Below are 21,097 nucleotides of genomic sequence, written 5' to 3' on the forward strand. Positions count from 1 at the left end.
CACATACATACGTCAAGGCTAAGAAACTTCGATCCTCCTTGCCACAAGCATCCCCACCTCCTTGGAGATAATGACCTCTGCTAAGACCTTGACATGTGTACTTTCAAACCCTACAAACTATTTTGGGAGCAACACATCACTTGAACTTAGACGTGAAAAACTAATCTAACAGAAGTCTCATTTATTTGAAGTAAATCCCACCATTTTACATCCTAAAAATATGAATAGAGAGTGGGCTGAAAAAAATGTGTTCTGAATGTTTTCCAGCTATGATTGAACCTCAAATGTAAACCGTTATTGACTTAAAGAAGAAGTGAATCACTTCGATTACATGTGCCGAAACAGACACACGCAAATGCTTATGACATCTGAGTCTGAAAATGTAAAAAATATATTCCCAAAGAATATGATACTATCATTTCAAATAGCAATTCTTCCAACTGAAATGACAGCAGCATTGATTTAAACCAACTTCTTAGAATTTATATTCGGGGCCTGATATCAAACTGGTACTCAATAAAAATTTGTTTGAGAGTGAAGAAAGGATTTTTGTTCTTTGTCTTAAAATCTGCACGGACTGGAAGGTGGCCTCTGCAGGCTTGCTTTAAAGCAAAATAAACAGAACAAAATAAAATAAAGTAAAATTAAATAAGGAAAAATAAAGTAAAAAAAAAAAAAAAAACCCGACAGTTCATTCACCCCTTTTCATAGGCTCTGTTTCTTTGTGTTTCAGGGGTTTTCTCCCTGGAGCTCATTGACTTTTCCAGACCTTGAAGTATGAAGGCTGCAACAGCTTCATCTCAAGAACATTAGTCCTAGGGCGGACTGGGATTTCTGTGGCTCTGACTGTGGCGGGAGGAGGGGGGGCTTTTTATTTTTCTTAAAGTAGCATTCTATCTAGGCTACATGTCGATTTTCTTTACGCCTTCACTGGACTCCCTTCATTCAGTACTGGGGTATTCCTGATGTTACTCCTTCAATTACTCTCCCAAGGGGGGCCCAGCTCCCACTTGGTTTGAGGGGGGATGCCTGTCCTTCCTTCCAGGGTGTCCCCCACTCTCTGGGTGTAAGAACCTCCTGCCAGCACAGTTTGGTTCAATTTCTGATAGTCTCACTTTCCGAAGTGTGTGAGTTCGGTGTCCCCTTGCCTTTCCACCGTTCCCAGGTAAGCAGGTAGAGCTCCAGGCTTTTCCATCTGCCCGCAGAGCTGACTAAGCCGGCAACAGCTACTGTTAAAAATAATCAGTTCTTTCAATTTCATTAGAATCCTAAACTCTACCCCTTTGCGATTTTCAGTAAGCTTGCTTTTCTATTAGTTTTTAACCACATTTGTTCTGTCGGAAAGATTAAAATTCAGGCCAGAAAGTGATGCATTTGCCCATGACTCTCTAAAAAAACAAAAACAAAAACAAAAACAAAAACAAAAACAAAAACAAAAACAAAATCAAACAAACAAAACCCGTCCAGCCTGTGAATATTTTCTTTTCGGGAAAGTAAGGAGTACGTAACAGAGCAGGAGGCCTGGTAAGTCAGCGTCCTGCATGATCGGCAGGCCTCACGGAGCCCCTCCTCTGCCAGGACACCACCGTACTGGGTGCTCACATGTGGCCCCTTCTGTTAAATTGATTTTTTTTAAAGTGAGAATAGAATACTTTGGTGTTTTTTTAAAAAAGCTTGAGAGAACTTGGTTGTGCTTGGGTGGCTCAGTGGTTGTGTCTGACTCCTGGTTTAAGCTCAGGTCATGGGATGGACCCCTGCGTCAGGCTCTGCACTCAGCGGGGAGTCTGCTGGAGATTCTCTCTCTCCCTCTGCCCCTCCCCCACCCCTCTACAAAATAAATAAATAAATAGATAGATAGATAGATAGATAAATAAATAAATAAATAAATAAAAGCTTAAGGGACCTTAAGTTTTTTGAATTCCCACAGTTAAACTTTAAGCTCAGGGCATGAAACAACTTAAACTTTGCAACAGGTCCAGTCAGTGGATAAAGGATACACCCATTCCAGCTTCAGTCTCTTGGTTGGTAGTTCTACTTTTGCTTCCAAATTATAAGAGTCCACTTGATCTTTGGGCATGTACATGGTAACAGGGCGTCCACGAAGAAACATTTTTACGTATCCTTCTTCTACAAAAAGAACAAAGAGATCAGTAAGACACCTCAGTGCCAGTGTAGCTGAAAACAAATGTTATCTTTTCTTTAGCCTTTTAACATAAAAGGGGGAAATTTTACCCTTCGTGTGATTTCTAATTAACGTGTTGGGGGAAAAGAACTGAAACATAACGTTAAACAGTTTAAAACGAAAGTTTTTACCCTGTTTACGTTTGACATGCTGCTTACTTAAGTATATGAAACATATGAGAAACTATAAAAGGCAGGGAAAAACTCGATTCCAATATTTTTCCATGAGAGATTTGGTGCTTACGTTTTCTTTATCATCAGGAGGGGGGAAAATGCCACCTCAAAAAATTACAACTAACACAAGAAATCCACTAAATTTTTTTTATTGATTTCAATGTATATACAATTTCAGTATCAAAATTCATTAGATTTCTTTCAATATTGAAATTGGTTTGTTGTATCGTAATGTAAAAATATAACTTTATGCATCTTTTATGTTGGACACATTTTTCAAGCGTAAAGAACACAAAATTGGCAAAAGTACATGCTACGGTGCACGCAAGAAGGAAAGGTCTCAAGGAAAAGCTAGAAAGAAAATAAAAGAACAAAAGACCCGTTAGAGAGCGGCATTGTGAAATAGGACCTTCTAGAACAAACATTTTTATAATAAAATAACTTCTGGTGTTTCGAGAAATTATGGGGCAAGAGGAAAACCCAGTGATACATCGACATGGGACAAGTGTAGTTTTAACAAGAAATAAGTTGGGGTTTTCTGCTGGCTTTCAGGAGACAATAAGACCAGAGAAAACGTCTGGTGAGTTCCTTGTGAATTCGCGGCAGTTAAATCGGGCGGTTTGGAACTAGCCACAGCAGCACAGAACTCAACAGAAAAATCATCCGCAGAGAGGAAACTTGTGAGAAGAAGTCATGGAGTAATTACACTGCCAGAAGCACCACATTTACAGGTTAGTGTTGTAAGTCTTGTTCCTAAGGATCTTCACACAACGCCACATGCAACATCGCCTCCAAATGAAGAGAGCGGTTTTGTGTTACCGTGCGCGTGCATTTCCGGTCTCGCATGCATGCGTGTGATGCACGCTCCACTCTGCACGGTAAGTCTGACTAGAGAATAAGAACCCCCACGTGCTCATCCTGGAGACAGGCAGTGTGCCAGGCGCTGTGTTCCGTGGACCCTCCCGTGAGGATGCTGCCACCAGGCTCTGTCCTCCCCAGATCCGCTGGGACTGGCCACCGCAGGTCTGGCACCCCAGGCTCTCTTATTGCTCCCCTGGGGCATTTTACATTCTGCTGCCAAACCCATCAAGGCCCAAAGGGGATTTCACCGCGTCCCTCCTCCACGTAAAATCCTTTGCCCGCTGTCTTACCTGCTGGACCTAAACGTCTGGCTCCCTGCCTGCTCTCCCCTCTGTAACCTCCCTGCTGCAAGCACCTGCCTGCATCCACCTGTCTGGCCAGATGTGTCTCTCGCACCCAGCTCTGGGCCTCTGCCCTTGCTCTCGTCCTCACCCAAAACCTCTTCCCTTGCTTCATCCCTCACCCAAATCTGAGCTCATGGGGCTGCGTGGCCGCCACACCTGCAGGACTCAGGAGCCCCCAGCAGACGACAGAAGGGAAAAGAAAGCAGGCACGCGCGAGCCCGGAGCTAGAGGACATGTGGTTGCGTCCATTCTCTTTGTACGAGAGGAGGCACAGAACGTGGATGGGTAGTAAAGAGGCTGTAAGGCCATCTCCGCAGCACGGCAGAGCCCTCCATGCTGTAAAAATCAGTGTGCATGAAATACTGAGTCTGTTACAGTTGTGTGCTGGTTAAATCCTTACAACGGAGGCTTACTTAGCACAATTCTAAATCACTGACCTAGACAAAAAAGCCCCGGGGTTTTGCCTTGGCACTGTTTTGCACTGGTAATTGAGACATTCTACATTTAAAATCAAAATGCAGGGGCATCTGGGTGGCACGGTCGGTGAAGCGTCCGACTCTTGGGTTTGGCTCAGGTCATGACCTCAGGGTCGTGGGATCGAGCCCCGCGTCGGGCTCCGCACTCAGCGGGGAGTCTGCTGGAGATTCTCTCCCTCTGCCCCCCCCCTCTCTCTCTCTCAAAAAAAAAATCTTTTTAAAAATTCAAAAAAATAAAATCAAAATGCAGCAAGGGAAAGCAAGAGTATTTTCCAGGCATGTTAGGACAACAGCTCACACCTGCCAACTCGAAGGCGCAGAGGGAGAGGCCAGCAGCGGTGCAGGACACCAGGTCAAGCAGTGGGACATTCAGGGCTGCCCTATAGCTCTCTTAAGGTTTATACGGAGTTTTCAAAGTTCCTGCAATCAGCCAATAATCAAGCCAGATCGAATGTATAAGCTACTTATTAAAACCCATCCAAGTAAAAGCGTAGGAATGCTTTTAACTTAAAATAAGTCGGAGTGGCTCGTGTGCCAAAAACATTTTCATACGAGGAGATTATCTGCTTGCCTGTATGAAAAAAGTTTCTGCAGCCTGGGTAGCAGCTTTGCTCAGAGAGCTATGAGGTTTCAGAAATGCCGCCTACCTTTGCAGTGTGTCACCCGGCGTTTCCCTTGTGATTTCGGAGACAGGGACAGAAGCGCTAGATAAAGAGATGGCAAGAACTGCAAGAGGGACCAGCCTGCCCGCTCGCTGGGGAGCAGCCCTCGCTGGGGGAGCAGCCCTCGCTGGGGAGCAGCTCTCGCTGGGGAGCAGCTAGCTCTCAGTCGGAGCGGCCGCCCCGCCCCCAGCAGGACAACCTGCCTTCGGTGCAGGGGTTCGGACCAGTGCGCTCGAGGCCTGGCTCTGCCGGCTTAGGGCAACTACATTTTCAGCGCGTGATCTCATGCTTCCTGAAAATGAGATGGATACTAAAGCACATGCTGATAAATACAGAACACTGACTTTTAAAGAGGTTTCAATTCTGAACCGAAGGGAAAAAAAACTGGAAAAGTTAAAATTAAATGACTGTATTGAACTGACGCCATACCTTGTCAATGATTTTGCATTTTAAATGCGCTTTTAAATCAGGTTAATATCCTAAAAATAGCATCTATCTTATTATAAAATGTGTTAAAAAAAGAAAAGGTATATGGAAAGGTACATATGAACTATTAGTCTGCAGTTTAGGAAATCAAAGGCAGAAAGAGAGAAAAAAAAGCTACTTTTAGACAAAGTTATAACTTAATGCATCAGAAGCTTCCGTTTCGGAGAGATGCGGATGTTGCGCTGGAAGGCCCGCGGGGCGGGGTAACAGAGGCGACACAGGGTTTTCACCTGGAAGCCCTGCTTCTGTTTACGTGGTGGCATTTGACTCTCCCTCCTTATTGGTGCGTCTTAAATCAGGTTTAAAGGGGGTGAGTAAGGGGTCCAGTCTTTGTGACCATCTTATGGCCGGTCTCTGGTCTGAGCCCCGGCGCCCAGGGGGGAAGGCTGCTGGCACTCAGCCCGTCAGCCCTGCCACGTGGACACCGCCGGTGACAAGCTACTTATTTGTCCCTTGAGTCCTGAGGTGAGTGAGGGGCACCCGCATAGAGATGAAATCAGACTTACCTGCGCTGAAGACGGGCTCCTTGGGTTTGCTGTGGAGATAAAAGAGAGACAAGGTTGAAAGGGAGGCTTGGGGGGGGGGGTGGAGGCCAGTCACCCTGAGGCCGCATGGACAATGCTCGTTAATGAGAAAAACAAAACCATGCAACTGTAGAAAGGAACACGAGTAAAGGAGAATGTCTAAAAGCAGGTGCAAGGGATCGTCGTAATCCTAGCTTTATCGCCACAACCGAGCTTTTTTACAAGAGCAAAGAAGGGTCTAGGAGGAAAAAGGTGCTTCTCCAAGATGGGAATGGCTGTGTCTAAATGTGTGAGGGTTTGCTCTTCTTCCCCATGCTCCTCTGATAGACTCAAAGAATTTATCTAAAACCAGCACATTCCTGACACCGAGTCTTCCGGGTAAGGACTCTTAGAGCCTAGCTCCTCGACGGGTGGCCTCTGTAAGAAGAAGAGGGCAACAATAAGGAATATCGGGGGTGCAGCCGTCTCATCAGTGCTGTGGGGACCCTGCTGCGGATTTCTGCCAGGCTGAGACCACCCCCTGACTGCACCTGGGAAACCAAACCCCCAAAGCATTCAAGGTCCCGCCACTGAAGGGCTAGGCTCATCCCTAGGGGCAGGCGGGCGTGCTGCTACTTCCCACCACAAGCACCTGCGGGGACAGGTTACCACCTGCCTGCCAGACCCGGGGAGGGATCCCAGGCAGGGCAACAAGTGTCCTGTTCAAGCACAGACCCAGTGCTTGACCCCGAATCTGCGAGACTCCAGTGTCCGCACCGTGTTCCCCTGTACCAGCCTGCTTCCTGACTGGCCTCTCGCTTGCAGACACGGGACAAGACAGGCTACGTAGATGAAAGCCACCCCCAAGGGAGCCTACGGAAGCACACAGATTTGTGTGTGTGCACATTTTTTAAAAAGTACCTGAGCACATATAGTCCTTAATTTCCTCCTCTTTTTCTTTCTTTTTTTAAAAAAGATTTTATTTATTTATTTGACAGAGAGGGACAGCCAGCGAGAGAGGGAACACAAGCAGGGGGAGTGGGAAAGGAAGAAGCAGGCTCCCAGCAGAGGAGCCTGATGCGGGGCTCGATCCCAGAACGCTGGGATCACGCCCTGAGCCGAAGGCAGAGGCTTAACGACTGCGTCACCCAGGCACCCCTCTCCTCTATTTTTCTTGAAATATATTGAGAAACACCACTAGTAAGAATTAGCCGTAACCTGGGGCGCCTGGGAGGCTCAGTCAATTGGGCAACCAACACTTGATTTCAGCTCAGGTCATGATCTCAAGGTTGTGGGATCGAGCCCCGCATCAGGCTCCAAGCTCAGCACAGTCTGCTTGGGATTCTCTCTCTCCCGCTGCCCCTCCCCCACCCCCTCGCTCTCAAATAAATAATGTCCTAAAAAGAAAAAGAATGAGCTGTAACCTCACAATCTAACAAATAATATTATCAACGTCCTTCATTCCCAGATAATTTTATGCAGTACCGGGGTGCGGGTGGGGGGAGGGGAACTCTGGGCTGATGCTTTAGAAGTGCTGGGCATTCTGCTCAAATGTGCTTTAAATAGTTGGATCCGTTGCATGATTCTGACCTTTGGTCACTGGAAACTACTCGGAAAGCATGGTCCAATCTTTAATGTGACAGTCTAAGTCTTACACTGGCCTCTAAGGCCTTAATGCCACTTTTCCTGACAACTCTCTTTTTCTGTCCACGTCTCCCGTTACTGTCCCCTAGTCACTGAGTCTAGCTGCCCTGTCCCTGGTGGCCCTCGCTTGCACCCGGAGCTCCTGTGCCAGGCATCTGCCCTAGCTTCCCCTCCTCCTGTACACAGGTCCCACGGCCCCCGCATTGTCTGTGCTTTGAGCCACTTCCCAGGGGACCTCTCTGCCGCTCCACTCTGTAACCTCCCCCGGCCCTGCCCCCGACAAACCCCGCGCCCCAGCCAGCAGAAGTTCTCTCCCTGGCCCCGCTGAGCCAAATCCTCTCATGCCGTGTTCCCGCAGCTGCAGGTCAGTGCCTACAGAGGGCGAGGACCTCTGCTTTGCTCACTGCTGGGCTCCCTGCCTGTAACCGGGGTGTGGGGGGTTCCCTCGGCTCTCCCGTCCCTCCTGGAGGGGGGCCGGCTCCTGCCCAGCACCTGCGCAAGCTCCACGGGTAGCGCATGTCTCCTGGTTCCCCTGTTCCGCCCTTGGATGACAGCAGGCCGGCGTGCCCGTGCCCGAGAGAGGGTGTCCCTCCTCACTGCTGACCTGCTCCCGATCTGTCACCTGTCACGAGCTCACTGAAAGTCTGCAGAAGGGTAGGAGTGTGTGTGTGTGTGTGTGTGTGTGTGTGTGAGGATTCCCCTGTGCCGGGGGCTCCCAAGACTTCCAGACGACCCTGCCAGTCCACGCTCAGCTTAATTATCCCATGAGCTTTCGGCTGCTTTCTTCCGACGTGCACCCAGGAAGGCTCCTCTCCTGTCACTCTGCCCAAGATAAACGCAGCCGTGGGCCTGTCTCTCCTAAGACAGGCTTGTCACTTCGTGGATTTTCGTTCAGCCTTATTACTCTGTGACCTCAGCTCCAGGGTAGGTTTAAAATAGCCATGTTTTCGCAGATCACCGGCTTGTGCTCCCTGCCGGAGCGGGAGCAACATGCCAGTGATCGTCTGAGTCGAAGCACAAGTCTTACCTGTGACTTCCACATATTGTTAGATTCACAGGCAGGGTGAGGACACGCGGGGTTAAGCTGAAACGGAAGACTGCAGAGCAAGCCTACTGGTTATAGGAACATAATGACAGGGAATCAGAGGACACCAACGCCATTTTTCCATCATGACTTTGATCACAGAAGTAGAGAGACACAAAAGCCACGAACACAGGAACAAGCAACTCAGGACCTTTCCTGGAGACTGAAAAGAGCAATTCTCAACTACGTTCTTCTCAGAAAGAGAGATCCGTAGGGCAGTTTGAATTCTAAATATAGGGAGGCCCGTGGACTTTTGAGGCTGAGCTTGTAACATTAGAGGAACAACCAAAGATCTCTATTAAAACACTAGAAATGAGGGCGCCTGGCTGGCTCAGTCAGTGAGGCATCTGCCTCTGGTTCAGGTCATGATCCTGGGGTCCTGGGATCGAGCCCCGTGTTGGGCTCCCTGCTCAGTGGGGAGCCTGCTTCTCCCTCTCCAGCTTCCCTCCCGCTTGTGTTCCCTCTTTCGCTGTCTCTCTCTCTCTCTGTCAAATAAATAAATAAAATCTTTAAAAATAAATCAATAAAAAATAAAACACTAGAAACGGCAGTGTGAGGGTAACAATTGACAGCCACAGAGAGAGGCACCAGCGTGCTCAGAGTTCTTAAATTTTGCTCTGAACTATACCACGTTTTGGGTCTATTATATTTAGAAAGGATACTATTGCCGTGTTTCATTGTTTCAGAAAGCTACATTTTTATAGAAAAATATACTCTATTTACTTGCGAACCCGTTACTCCTGTCTGCGCACCAGCAGCCTTCCTAAACAGCACCGGAGTGCCAGGAAGAGGGAGTCCCACATCCCACTCCTGTGTGCAAGCCTTGTAAGTACAAACCCACGAAGCGACAGTGAACCTTCCCAACTAGTAACAGAGCGGCCACCCCACAGATGCAATGACAACAGTGATCCAAGATCAAAGACGCTGCGGCCCCCAGTCAGAATCCATTCATGGGAGCAGCACGCTGAACACCTGTCCTTGCCAAAACTCGCCGTCGACAGATTGGGAGTGGACCCTCGGAACCCGAGGCTGTCACCTGGGCTGCAAGTTCGCTTGGTGCGGGAGGAGATCGCCTGTCCAGTGTTGTGTGATTGGTCTCCGACGACCTGTCGCTGTTGAAATGCACGTGTGGCTCCGGGGGGGGGGCGGGGGGGCTGACTGAACACCAGGACCACAGCGAGGCTTCACTCAGTCCCAGGGCGAGGCTGACACAGATGTCCCCCACCCGCCCCTGAAGCCCACGAGAGACGTGAGCCTGGTGGAGAGAAAGGGTCTCCTGTCCGGTGAGCAGACCCTCTCTTCTTGGCTATTCTGCGCTAGGCAGTGGCCCATCCCCCCACATGCCCAGCGTTGCAGTCGAGGAAGGTTTCACTGCTCTGCTTCGGCAGGAGGAAGATTTGCTGAAAGAGTTTGGCTGTGTGTTTCCCGGAGCGGTTGGCTCAGCAGACTATCTCACGGACTCTAGAAGCTAGGAGCAGTACCTGGGGACTCACGGAGGATGCGAGGCCGCCAAGAACCTTCGCCAGACCAGCAGCGGGAGAAAATCCAACAGCCGAGCCAAGGAGAAGCTCCTGCCCCCAATAACATTCATTGTGGACTCTCCTAGTGGCTGTTTGTCTTTCCATCTGCTAACATGCACCTTGGCCCACGGCAGGCGGAGGGTGTGTAAGGAGGGGAGTCTGGTGCGGAACTTGCTCTCTCCTATTCGACCCCTACTCGCCGTGCTCCTCCTCTGCGCTGGGATCTGCACTTGGCACTTCCTTATCTGTTACCTAATTTGCCCCACGTGCCTGCAAGGGGGCTCAGAGTCCCAGGTCCTGCGCACTCCAGGTCTGACCCCCGAGTGCCATGTGTCACGGGGACCCCTGGGAGACCAATATTAGAGCAGAGCCAACACGCATCAACTGCGGTTTGAGGAGAGATACTTGCTTTTGAAAACGATTACTAGGCTCCATCAAGGAGGACGCCATTCCAAAGTCAAACGTGTTATTTCCCTGAAATGTATTCGCCTATAAAAACTGTCATTCTTGGCATCCATACCACGAGTCCTTTTGAAAAGGATCTCACTTGACATAACATTTCCCCTGGAAATCAAAATACTTAACGTGTAAGTAATGATTCTCCATTACAAAAGCCCTTAAATGGCTTTCTACTGGAAAGAGGGTCATTTAAGAACCATCTAAAAGAGTTTAGAAGTCACTGGAGACCTCGCTGGGGACCAAAACTGCTACACAGAATTTCCAACCAATGCCTCCAGCTTAATGCGGCAGAACGAGCCCAGATTCTGAAGTCAGCTCGATCTGCAGTCGGTGCGGGCCAGTCTTACTTTCTTTCATCTACAAAATGGGACTAAATCCACTGTCAGGTACAGGCCAGATCAGATAAAGTGTGTCACAGAGCGCCCAGGACACGGCGGTGATCACTACCCTCTTCCTCCAAATTTCACTGGTAAGAACCTACACGGATTTCCAGGCTCTCTGCCTGCCAGCCTCCTAACTATAACAACATACAGAATATTAGCACCTATTATTTTAACACTTATGAAAACATAAGTGACCCCATGGCTTGGGGAGTGAACCACCTTTCCCGTAAAGGGAAGATGCTTCACTGAAGTCACCTCATTTCCAACGGGAAAGGTTTCGGAATCTGAAGCGCAGTGTCAAATGTATCCACCAGTAGGTGGTGCTGTTTACATGGTTCTTAAAGGACTTTAAAAAAACTTAAATATATATTCTTTCATTCATGCTGCAAGTATTTATTGGGCAGTTGCTGTGTGCCAGGGCCTGTGTGAAGTGCTAGGGATACAAAGAATAACAAGGGACAGCTTCTGCTTTCCCAAAGCTCCAAGGAGGGCAAGGGGCACGTGTGGGCATGGGGCGAGGGGGGAGAGAGTTACAGGTAAGGCGAATGAGCAGATACAAAGCAATCAGAAAGGCAACTAACTCAGACCAAAGAGCCAGGGCAGGCTTCCCAGAGAAAGGGGCACCCTGAGCTGGGTCCTGAAGGATCGGCTGGAGGTCCTCCAAATGTACCCAACCAGCGACCTCTGCCAAATCTCCAGACACATACGCGTCACTCAGGAGAAGGGGAAACCCTCCACTTCTAAGTGCTAGCAGGTGTAATTCATTAAGCTATATATTTGTGTTTTTTTTCTTTTTTGGGGGGGATCTGTGCTTTATAATACAACAAGGATTTTTTAAAAGATTTTATTTATTAGAGAGAGAGAGATTGGCGGCGGCGGGGGGGGGGGGTTCCAGAGGGAAAGGGACAGGGATAAGCAGACTCTGCGTTGAGCATGGAGCCTGATGCAGGGCTCGATCTCAAGACCCATGAGATCATGACCTGAGCTGAAATCGAGAATAAGATGCTTAACCAACTGAGCCACCCAGGCGCCCTTATATAATAAAGGTTTTTCTTTTTCTTCTTCTTCTTCTTCTTTTTTTTAAAGATTTTATTAATTTATTTGACAGAGATAGAGACAGCCAGTGAGACAGGGAACACAAGCAGGGGGAGTGGGAGAGGAAGAAGCAGGCTCATAGAGGAGGAGCCTGATGTGGGGCTCGATCCCATAACGCCGGGATCACGCCCTGAGCCGAAGGCAGACGCTTAACCGCTGTGCCACCCAGGCGCCCCAATAAAGGTTTTTCTAAATATACTATCTTCTTACTTAGATTTGCGTTGCTTTAATTAAGACTGGGTTTGATCATTGGGGCACACACGTTACTTGTGTAATAAATCAATTATCTCGAAGAGAAAATTCTTGCTGGGGACAAGTGAGAGCTGGTGTTAGAGAGGCGTGAGTATCAGGACACAAGAGAAGATGGGAGCAGGCAGGTGAGGGGCCTTGCCCCAGGCTGAGGATGAAGTTTCGGATTACACTATCAGTGATGCTGAAGTCAAAGAGCAAACGTGAGCCCTGAGGACCTCGAGGTGTCATTGAAAAGAGTATTTCATCGAACACTAGAACTTTAGGAAGGATGGAGCTCAGAGTCTCCGGCTCAGGGTTCTGGACAAAACGGCTGGTACGGGTGTTCAGGTTGTTCAACACGAAACAGCCTCTAAGGGGACATTGTCACATCTTTGTTATTTTGAAGTGGTTTTTTTTTTTTTTTCACTTTTGTTGACTCTCAAGATGGGGAGTTTAAATGTGTGGTGTTTTTTTTTTTTTTAATAATAAATGTGTGTTCTAACAAGGTTTCCAGCAGATGGCTGAAAACATTTCTTGTTCTAACAAAATGAGCCCATTACAACAACTTTTTGATGGAAACAAAGTGTCCAGTTTACAAAGCTGATACATGTCATTGCAGTCAGAATTACAAAGGGGGGACCGGTTTTCTAATTGAAACAATCGGTCTAGCAACATCTAACAAACTGCATTCTAAGTAGTAGCTGTTTTTCTGTCCGATACAAAGCACTTTTTTTAAATTAAAAAAACCCCTATTGGGTTAGTATAGTGGCTGTGTTAGTTAACAAGTAGTTCATCAGAATGTTACTGTTGATTTCCTATTTAAATTTAACAAGTACGTCATTACGACACAAATCAGTATGTACCTGTTAGTATTTATCATCGATAATACATAGAGTAAATATTACATTGCCGTACATTGCTTTGATGGAAGTTTGTCAGGGCAAAGATGAGGCGCTGTTGTTATAAGCAGACTCTTTTACGAGGTTAAGCGCTCTAAGACAAAAGTCTACAATGTCACAAGAACGACCGTCAAACCCAGTGACCATTTCCAGAGAAAATGAGATGCAGGAACACTGAAACTCATAAAAGAGCAGGGATTCTATGAAAGCAAAACAGGCCATTATTTTTTAAGTAAATCAGTCTATCTCGGAAAACGTGAGTGTGGAGGACCTCAAGAACACTATTATTTTATGTTCGACATGAAGATTCGGACAATGTATACGGAGTAGTTTATATCTGCCATGATTATCATCGAGAACTATATATGCTGACGTGGGACTGTTTTCCTGGAGTGAGAGGAGGCTTTTTCCAATTTTCGTACAAGGGCCACCTGCGCTGAAGACAGCTCTGCATATGGTGTGCGGTAACGTGAGCTCCGGAGCCAAGAGTCTGCTTCTCCCAAGTTACCGCACCGGCGAGGGGGCACGACGTGCCTCCTGCACAACCCGGGACTGATCCAAAGTCACGCCTGTGCCCCTCTCCTTCCCTTGCATCCTCACCAGCTCGCCCGGGGGCCACGCATGGCCTGCAGCCCCTCTAGCTCTGATGTGATGCGGACAACCATGCGGACGTGTCACACTTTCTTTCTAGATCTTGCCAGAACTCGGGTTGCTCTCCTGGGACTGCGTCACTCACGTGAACATCAGTGAATGTGTGTCAGACCAGAAACAAGACTAATCGCTTCTGCCACCATGTAACTCCCTTATCTTACAAGTGGGGGAAAGAAAGCTCCCGGTTTCTGAAAGCCTCATCAATTATTCTCCTGTGCTCTGCTCAGGTCTGGCTCTCTAACAGCTGCCACCACCGTGATGCCGGTGACCGGGTGCCAAGCCCTGGGCTGGGGGTTCTCCTCCTAGTCAGTTCGATGATAAGATTCGAGGTGATTGGGTATGCGATCCCTCACGCACTGAGGCGAAAGCTGCGGCTTGGAGAAGTTCCTGGTTTACAAACCCAGACCTTTCTTTTACTCCAGGGCCTGTGCTTTTTCCATTTTGTCTTGCTGTCCCCAGTAACTGAAGAAGACAAACTCTGAAACTGTAGGACGGCATCCTGGAACCATGGACAGACACACACACCAGAGTGATAAGGCAGAGACCACACCGTCTTAGACCCCTGAAGACCATGGTGTTTCAAAGAGGGTTAGGTCAGGCCACCTCCCTCCACCTTTCTCTGCACGAGTTAAGTCCCGGCCATTGGGCATCGGTCCATGGGACTCCCAGCTTTGTTTTGGGGCCAGATGAACAGAGCCCAGGAGGGGGCCTGCTCACAGCGGAAGGGAGAAGAAGAAGGAAGGAAAGAGTCAGGCAGAGACTGAATCACCAGTTTGGCCTTCACTGCTCCTGCTTCTCGGTGCTGCTTCTTCCTGTCTCAGTTACTGGGCTATTATTCCCACGGACCCCTGAAGGTATCTCCCAACACCAGCAATTACCTATGAGAAGGCAAGAACTTTCTTTTTCAGGTGCATACAACTCAACCTGTCCAGCGCTACGCAGACCTCAGCTTTTCCTGGGTCCTAACGAAATAAAGGTTTTATTTTTAAATGGACATGTTCCATTGCTGGAGTTATTTTTAGAAAATGATGAGTAGATTTTCCCCATCCCTCATTTCCAAATCAAAATTTCCTACCGTGGCATTAAAAACAAAAGCAAACCGAACAAAACCCTTTGCAAATATCTTTTATGGAAATATTTACCCAGTGCATTTATCAACGCCGTAGGATTTAAAAAGATAAAACAGATCTGGAGTTTGCACAATGCAGATGCTTTTTGGAAATTCTTAATAAAAATCAGATGTGCAGAGAAGGAGCCAAGTTTTTAAGAACTGCCAAGATCTAGACATTTCAGGGCCAACCTCCAAGCTTACCCTAAATACAGAGAAGCCCGACGGGCCGCAGCATGACCCGTTTAACACCCTACCGCCAACGTTGCCATGCGGCCTTATTTCTAAGGTATTACCGTCCAATTAGCATAATCTTCTGATAAGAAGTACTAACAGTCTAAATTAGAAGACAGAAGCCCATGTGAGTGGTCTCCGAGACTGCTAATCCACGACAGGTGGCCCTAACCTGGTACAGATGGGGGAAGCGTCCGCATCTTTTCTACAGAAGATATCTTTGAGGAATAAAACTGAAAAAGAATTTAAGCTTCCTTACAGGAGTGAATCAGAGTGGATTTACAAACTTGGAATCTTTACAGCCTGTGGGTTGGAGTCGACTGCTTTATGACTAAGCCTTCTCCTTACATAAACATTTGGGGGGGGAAGCCATGTTTAGCCTGTGAAGCTGAAATTCCTTCCTCAGCCTTGCTCAATAGAGAGAGAGTAAAATTAAAGCACAATGTTTAAAAAGAGGGAATAAAGTACAGCGTCAGGTGTCCGCCCAGAGAGACCGGTCTCCTCGGCCCCACACATGCATAAATGGGAAACAGGCCATTACAACACCAACATTAGCTTTCACTAATAAAAGGTTACTATTAGTTGTGTAGGTGTTTATCATAATCCATTATAAATTAACCTCAAAGGGAAAATTCATAATTAGAAGTAAGCGTATTTCGTAAAACCAGAAAGAAAGGGTCCTATTTCTGGTGTCAGCTCAGTATTAAAAATGGTTTCTGACAAATGATAAAACTTCAACTTTTCACCCAGTCTATCTTGGAAAGTACTGCTGACAAAGTCAAACAACCCACTGAAATTAATTTCAAAATGGCGGCAGAACATACTAGAAGTATAAAAAGCTCTGTACGGAAATTCAGAATGGCTTCCCCAGTTCCTTGGATTTGGTGCTAAGCAAATTCTCAGGAGCTATTTCTGTGTGCATCAGGGTGCTGGGATTTCAAGTTCTCACCTCCTACGTGGACAACGATTGGTGGGCGCTATGACGAGCGGCCGCCTCCAGCGGCCCCTGGATCAGTGCCCCCAACGCTCTCAGGAGAAGGCCTGTCTGCTGGGGCGAGCTTGGCGCTCGTGTGCGTGTGGGGATCTTCTGATTCATCTCTGGGGAAAAGAGGTGACAAAGCATCCGGACGCAGGACCAGCAGAGAAGACGCCCCTTACCTCTCACTGTTCTTCTTGCCACTGGAACAGCTGCTCGTGGATCCCGTCCGGTTTCGGTTTCCTTTGGAGTCGCCGTAGCTTTCCCTCCGACCGCCGGGAGACACTCGCTCGGAGGAGCTGGTCCTCTTGACGGTACTACAGTGAGATGTAAAGGGCAATGAAATTCTTAACAGGGCGATTTTATTTTATTGCCGCGTATAAAAATATATTACATAGAACATCGTACTTCCACATGGATATTTAAGAGCGTGGCTCTAAATTCCTAACTATAGAGTGTCCGTCTCTCCCTCTGTGTCTGTATGCCTGTACGGATTTCACTTGGAATCAATGCCTCTGCTCACGGACTTCGGAACAGTAGCAATTGGCACACAGTTCAGTGTCCCAGCAGACGCCGAAAGGGAAGATCGCCAATGACCCTATCTGAAAGCGTTGCAGGGGCTTTGCTGGGAGTAGCCAGCACCGGAGCAGGCTTCCATTTAAACCACGGGTGCTTAACCAGGGGTTACTCCCCCAGAGGGCATTCGGCAATGTCTGGAGACATCTGTGATGGTCCCAACAGGGGGGAGAGGGCTGCTCCTGGTGTCCAGGAGGTAGAGAGGCCAGGGATGCTGCTGAACGCGCTACAACTTGCAGGACAGCCCCGCGACAAGGAGCCACCCAGCCCCCAGAGTTGGCAGTGCTGACACGCAGGAACTCTGCTCTAAAGGCACATGTAGGACAAAAGCAAATAGGACACCCCGCTAATGACAGAAACACTCCAGCCCCTGTACGATGCTGTTGTTTGCAGGCAGCGCCCATGCAAGTGTAACCAGGGGGAGCTAGACTGCTGCGGGGTCCAGGGGCGATGTCTGGGAAGATTCCCTGAAGACTGGGAGTTTCTGGGAGAGATCAAATGAACGGCTTGAATGTATTGTCATTACACAGTCGGGAAGAGACGTCCTAGGGAAAAGAAAGGCCCGCGTGGCATGAAGGGTAGGTCAGCCAGCACAGGGGCTGCAGGTGAAACGTGTATTACAGGCATCCCTGTGAAGGTCGTATCCTCATCACCAGGCCACACATTCCTGGGGACCCTATCTCACTGATCATTCCTACATACTTCGAGAGCTAGTGAAGCTTGATACTTACTCAATGAAAAAAGATGGAATAAATGAGTCAATAAACGGGACTATCACACTGTGAGCCTGTCACAGGAAGAGACAGGAGGTGTTCTAACGCAGCGCCTGCTCTGTAGAAAGGAGGAGAGGGCTGGCTGGCGGTGCCAGTCCCGGGCTGGGGCTGGGGGTGGAGGGTCTGCCCCAGGCATGGGAGCTAGGTGGCAGAGAAGGCTAGAGAGGTGGGGAGGAGGAAGCCAGGAGGGGGCCACAGGTGGGAAGAAGCAGGGTCCAGGTGGCACTGGGGCTGCAGGTGGAAATAGGGACAAGGCAGAAGGGCCAGGTGGCTGCCGAGAGAATGGGCCCAGGGAGGTGGCAGATCAGACCACATTTCAACCAGGGGGACACGGGAACCAAGGGATTTGAGACCAAGGCTACACTCCTGGGGCGAAGGTCCGAGCCCCCCTTTCTCCTAATGACAGCCAGGCACTAGGACTTCTCAGTAGCCCCCCACCCACTCTTCTTCTGTCCTCACCCCCTTCCTTCAGGCCAGTTTCAGTCCCTTTCCCTTTGGAACCACCCACCACTCAGCAAAGAATCTCTTAGCATTTTTTTTAAGACTGCATGGTGTATCAGCTTTTGAAAACCATCTTGCTCTCTGGGTGAGCAAATACAAATAACGTGACCGTAATCGTGATGACATGAATATGTTTTCTGCGTAGACTTTCTGGTAACCAAGGAAGCTCTGGTTTACATCACCAGATCTGAACGGGCATGCCTCAAGGTCAAAAACGTGCATTTTTAGAACGCTCAATTTGGGGACAAGGAAATTATAGATCTTAGGAGAGCACTGCATTTCTGAAATTTGGGACTGAGGTCTAAAAATGATAGAAACCTTTGTGCTTAAAGTTCAATTTCTTCCAGAGACGAGAAACACCGAGCTGATTTAATTTCACGGGATCTTCTCTGCCAAGCATCTGGCACGGGGCTCGGAGGCACGCTGCCCAGCCCCTGGTGGCCCCCTGGGAGCAGCCGAGCCACCAGCCCAGAGCGTCACCCGCGTGGTGTCCTTAGGGGAGTTCATGGCAAGTTCACGGCAACTTAAAGACTGGGATAAAACACCCTTACAGAACTGAAAAACCATGACTCTTCATCAATTAGAGCAAACGTTAACCGATTTTTTAATAACGCTGAGCTTAGCAGCCAGAAGAGCTACCAGGGGACAGCAGTGATGGAAACATGGAGTTAGCAGGTGGCAGTGACGGGCCACACACGCAAAGAACTGCGCGGCTGGCATGTGTGATTTCATTTAGCCCCTGGCAAAGGCGGCGTGATCCCCCTTATAGAGATGAGGACACACATTCGGGGATGTGGCAGCTCGTCTGGGATTACTTCCTCCTTGCTCTCTCTGCTGGGCGTCCTACTCAGGACTGCCTACACTTCATGCGACACCCACGTACACGGGGCCGAGGACCTGCCGAACATCTAAACGTCCAACAAACGTCAATAATTAACGTGGTCACAGGATTTGAGGCGGGGCCAACAGAGACACCGCAGACCTCCCTGCCGCGACGCCAACGGGCCCTCACGCTCCCGCGCTGTGAAATCAAGCTAAGGACCTGCGAATCCGTCTACTCAGTCCGCATGCACTCAGCAGACTCACAGACCTGTTCGATCTACGCATCAGAGCCACAGAGACAAAGCGGAAGAAGCTGAGAGCAACAACAAGAGCGTGGGAAAATATTTTGGTAAGCTTCAATAAATAACAGAACACACACCACACATCCAAGTGGAGAACATTTCCTTCTCTGCGGAGACAGCCTTGGATAGAATTCATCACAGCTCTTCCCAGATAGTTATCATTTGCACATTTGCATTAAAATGTTAAGCTTTTAAAAAAAAAACTATTGTTGTATACACAGAAAAAACAAGATATTTCCTTTTGAGAGCCCAGAGCTCTTAGGAATTAAAGAGGATTTACCAGGACTCCAAGTGAAGGACGGAAAATAAAGCTGGAAGACCAGACATTCACAGGATCAAGGGCAGCCAGAAGGAGTAAGAGTGTACACTCACTGCGAGAAGCCTCCTTCAATAACCAGCAGGGAATATCAGAGAAGTTATGTTCCCTCCGGACAGCACGGGAAAAATACTGCTCTTCATTTTGAAAGTGGTAGAAGTGGCTTGTGAGAGACTGTACAGTAGTGGAGAACATTTTTTAGCAGTTAAGGCAAGTAAAATATTTTTGGTGTAGAAATGCACGGACAGCATCATTTCTTCTTTTCCCTTCTGGTCTCTACCCGCACTTCCAAACCAAAAACCTTCCAAGTTCTGCAAATACAATGGTTCTTTGCATTCCATTCCATACCCATTCGATGGTTTTTGCCAATTTAAACTAAATTTTAGACTTAATAAAAGTTTCTGCAAGGGAGACTGGTGGCAAGCTTTCTTCCTACGGTTAGATAGTAACTCTAAGCATAACAAGCTACAATTATGTCTTTCTCTCATTAGTGATTTGGAATCAAGGATTGGCTTTCCAAAATTGTGCAAGAAGATCCCAAACGTTTACAAAAGAAAAAACAGAAATCTGACCGGTGTCTCTTGTGTACCACCAGAGATTTTCTGATGATGTCATCTGTCATGACAGCCGGGGTGATGACAATCATCATCGGAACAATTATCCACTCAACAAATACGTATGAGGCATTGACTGTATACTGGGAGCTGGGCTGAGCCCTGGTGAGTCAACATGGGCCAGGACCAATCTGGTGTTTGTCCTGCAAGTTACAATTCTTTTTTTTTTTTAGGATTATATTTATTTATTTAAGAGAGGGAGAGGGAGAGCACAGAGGCAGAGTGAGGAGGAGAAGCAGACTCCCCACTGAACAGGAAGGCTTGACGTGGGGACTCAATCCCAGGACCCTGAGATCATGACCTGAGCCAAAGGCAGACACCTAACTGACTCAGCCACCCAGGCGCCCCGGCAAGTTACAATTCTTGCAGGAGATCACTCACTTGAGTAATTACAAAATGCTCTTATCTCCCTCTCTTCCACTGTATCTTTGTGGCAGAAACCAAGTCATTTCCTAGGAAGGCTGGTGGTGTTAGAGAATCTGATGGGTCTTCAGAATAAGTTTCTCTTCTACCATGCAAATCCAGCTCCTTGAGCCCAGAGGGGTGACTGCGTCACTTCTGATAAGGGGACAGGTGCCAACTTCATCTTCCTTCGTTCAATGACAGAATGACTCTATCTCTATTTTGCTACAGAAACAGACTCAAAACGTGAGTTTAACACCTACATTTCAAGGGATCTCAGTGATAAGGAAATATATCAGAAGTAATAATTTAAAAAACCCTGGAAAATCAAATTTCACTTTTCTACTTTTGAAATTGTGTGCGTGTCCAGCACCGACTGGTGCATTTACAAATGGGTCTTTCTAACAAGTGTAATCATTTTTCCAAAGGACCGTCAGCTGTTTATTTGAAGCAAGAGATGTTTACCACCCTATTTTACACTTGGAACAGAGCATTTTTAAAATAATGCTCTGTTTTGTACCAGTTTTGTTCTTTTGATCTCTCTTCTCACAGCTCTGCCCTATTGTAAAACTCTGCTTAGGAGCTGAAAGAATGAGTTATTGTCTCTGTTTTGAGCCCGTGGGAATGTTATTCTATTGTCAGCGTCAGCACCCCCACTGAGCAAGGTATGACCTACAATGTCTTCCCCGGATTTTCTGCCTTTTTTCCTTTGACTAATGGAAACAAAGCTTTTCCCAAGGATTCCAAATCGAGCCCCCAATCGAAGTCTTAATTGGCAACACAAAGCACAACTGCTGGGTGCTGGACAATTTCCAAAGGA

The 21,097-nt window shown here is 47.9% G+C and overlaps 1 protein-coding gene across 4 annotated transcripts in view; it reads right to left on the reverse strand.

Annotated features, from left to right (window-relative positions):
• EML1 (EMAP like 1) overlaps positions 1 to 21,097 on the reverse strand; it is a 174,155-nt gene that overhangs the window by 31,374 nt on the left and 121,684 nt on the right. For 3 of the 4 annotated variants that reach the window (XM_040641441.1, XM_040641440.1, XM_008697846.2), the window contains exons 4-7: positions 16,154 to 16,288; positions 5,691 to 5,719; positions 4,684 to 4,740; positions 1,998 to 2,127 (exon numbers count right to left, since the gene is read on the reverse strand). In XM_040641441.1, coding sequence (XP_040497375.1) covers positions 1,998 to 2,127; positions 4,684 to 4,740; positions 5,691 to 5,719; positions 16,154 to 16,288 — 351 coding nt within the window. The remainder of the gene's footprint in view (positions 1 to 1,997; positions 2,128 to 4,683; positions 4,741 to 5,690; positions 5,720 to 16,153; positions 16,289 to 21,097) is intronic. The other variant, XM_040641442.1, reaches the window with a different exon arrangement.

The sequence above is a fragment of the Ursus maritimus genome, unplaced genomic scaffold, assembly GCF_017311325.1.
Source record: "Ursus maritimus isolate PB19 unplaced genomic scaffold, ASM1731132v1 scaffold_25, whole genome shotgun sequence".
NCBI lineage: Eukaryota > Metazoa > Chordata > Mammalia > Carnivora > Ursidae > Ursus > Ursus maritimus.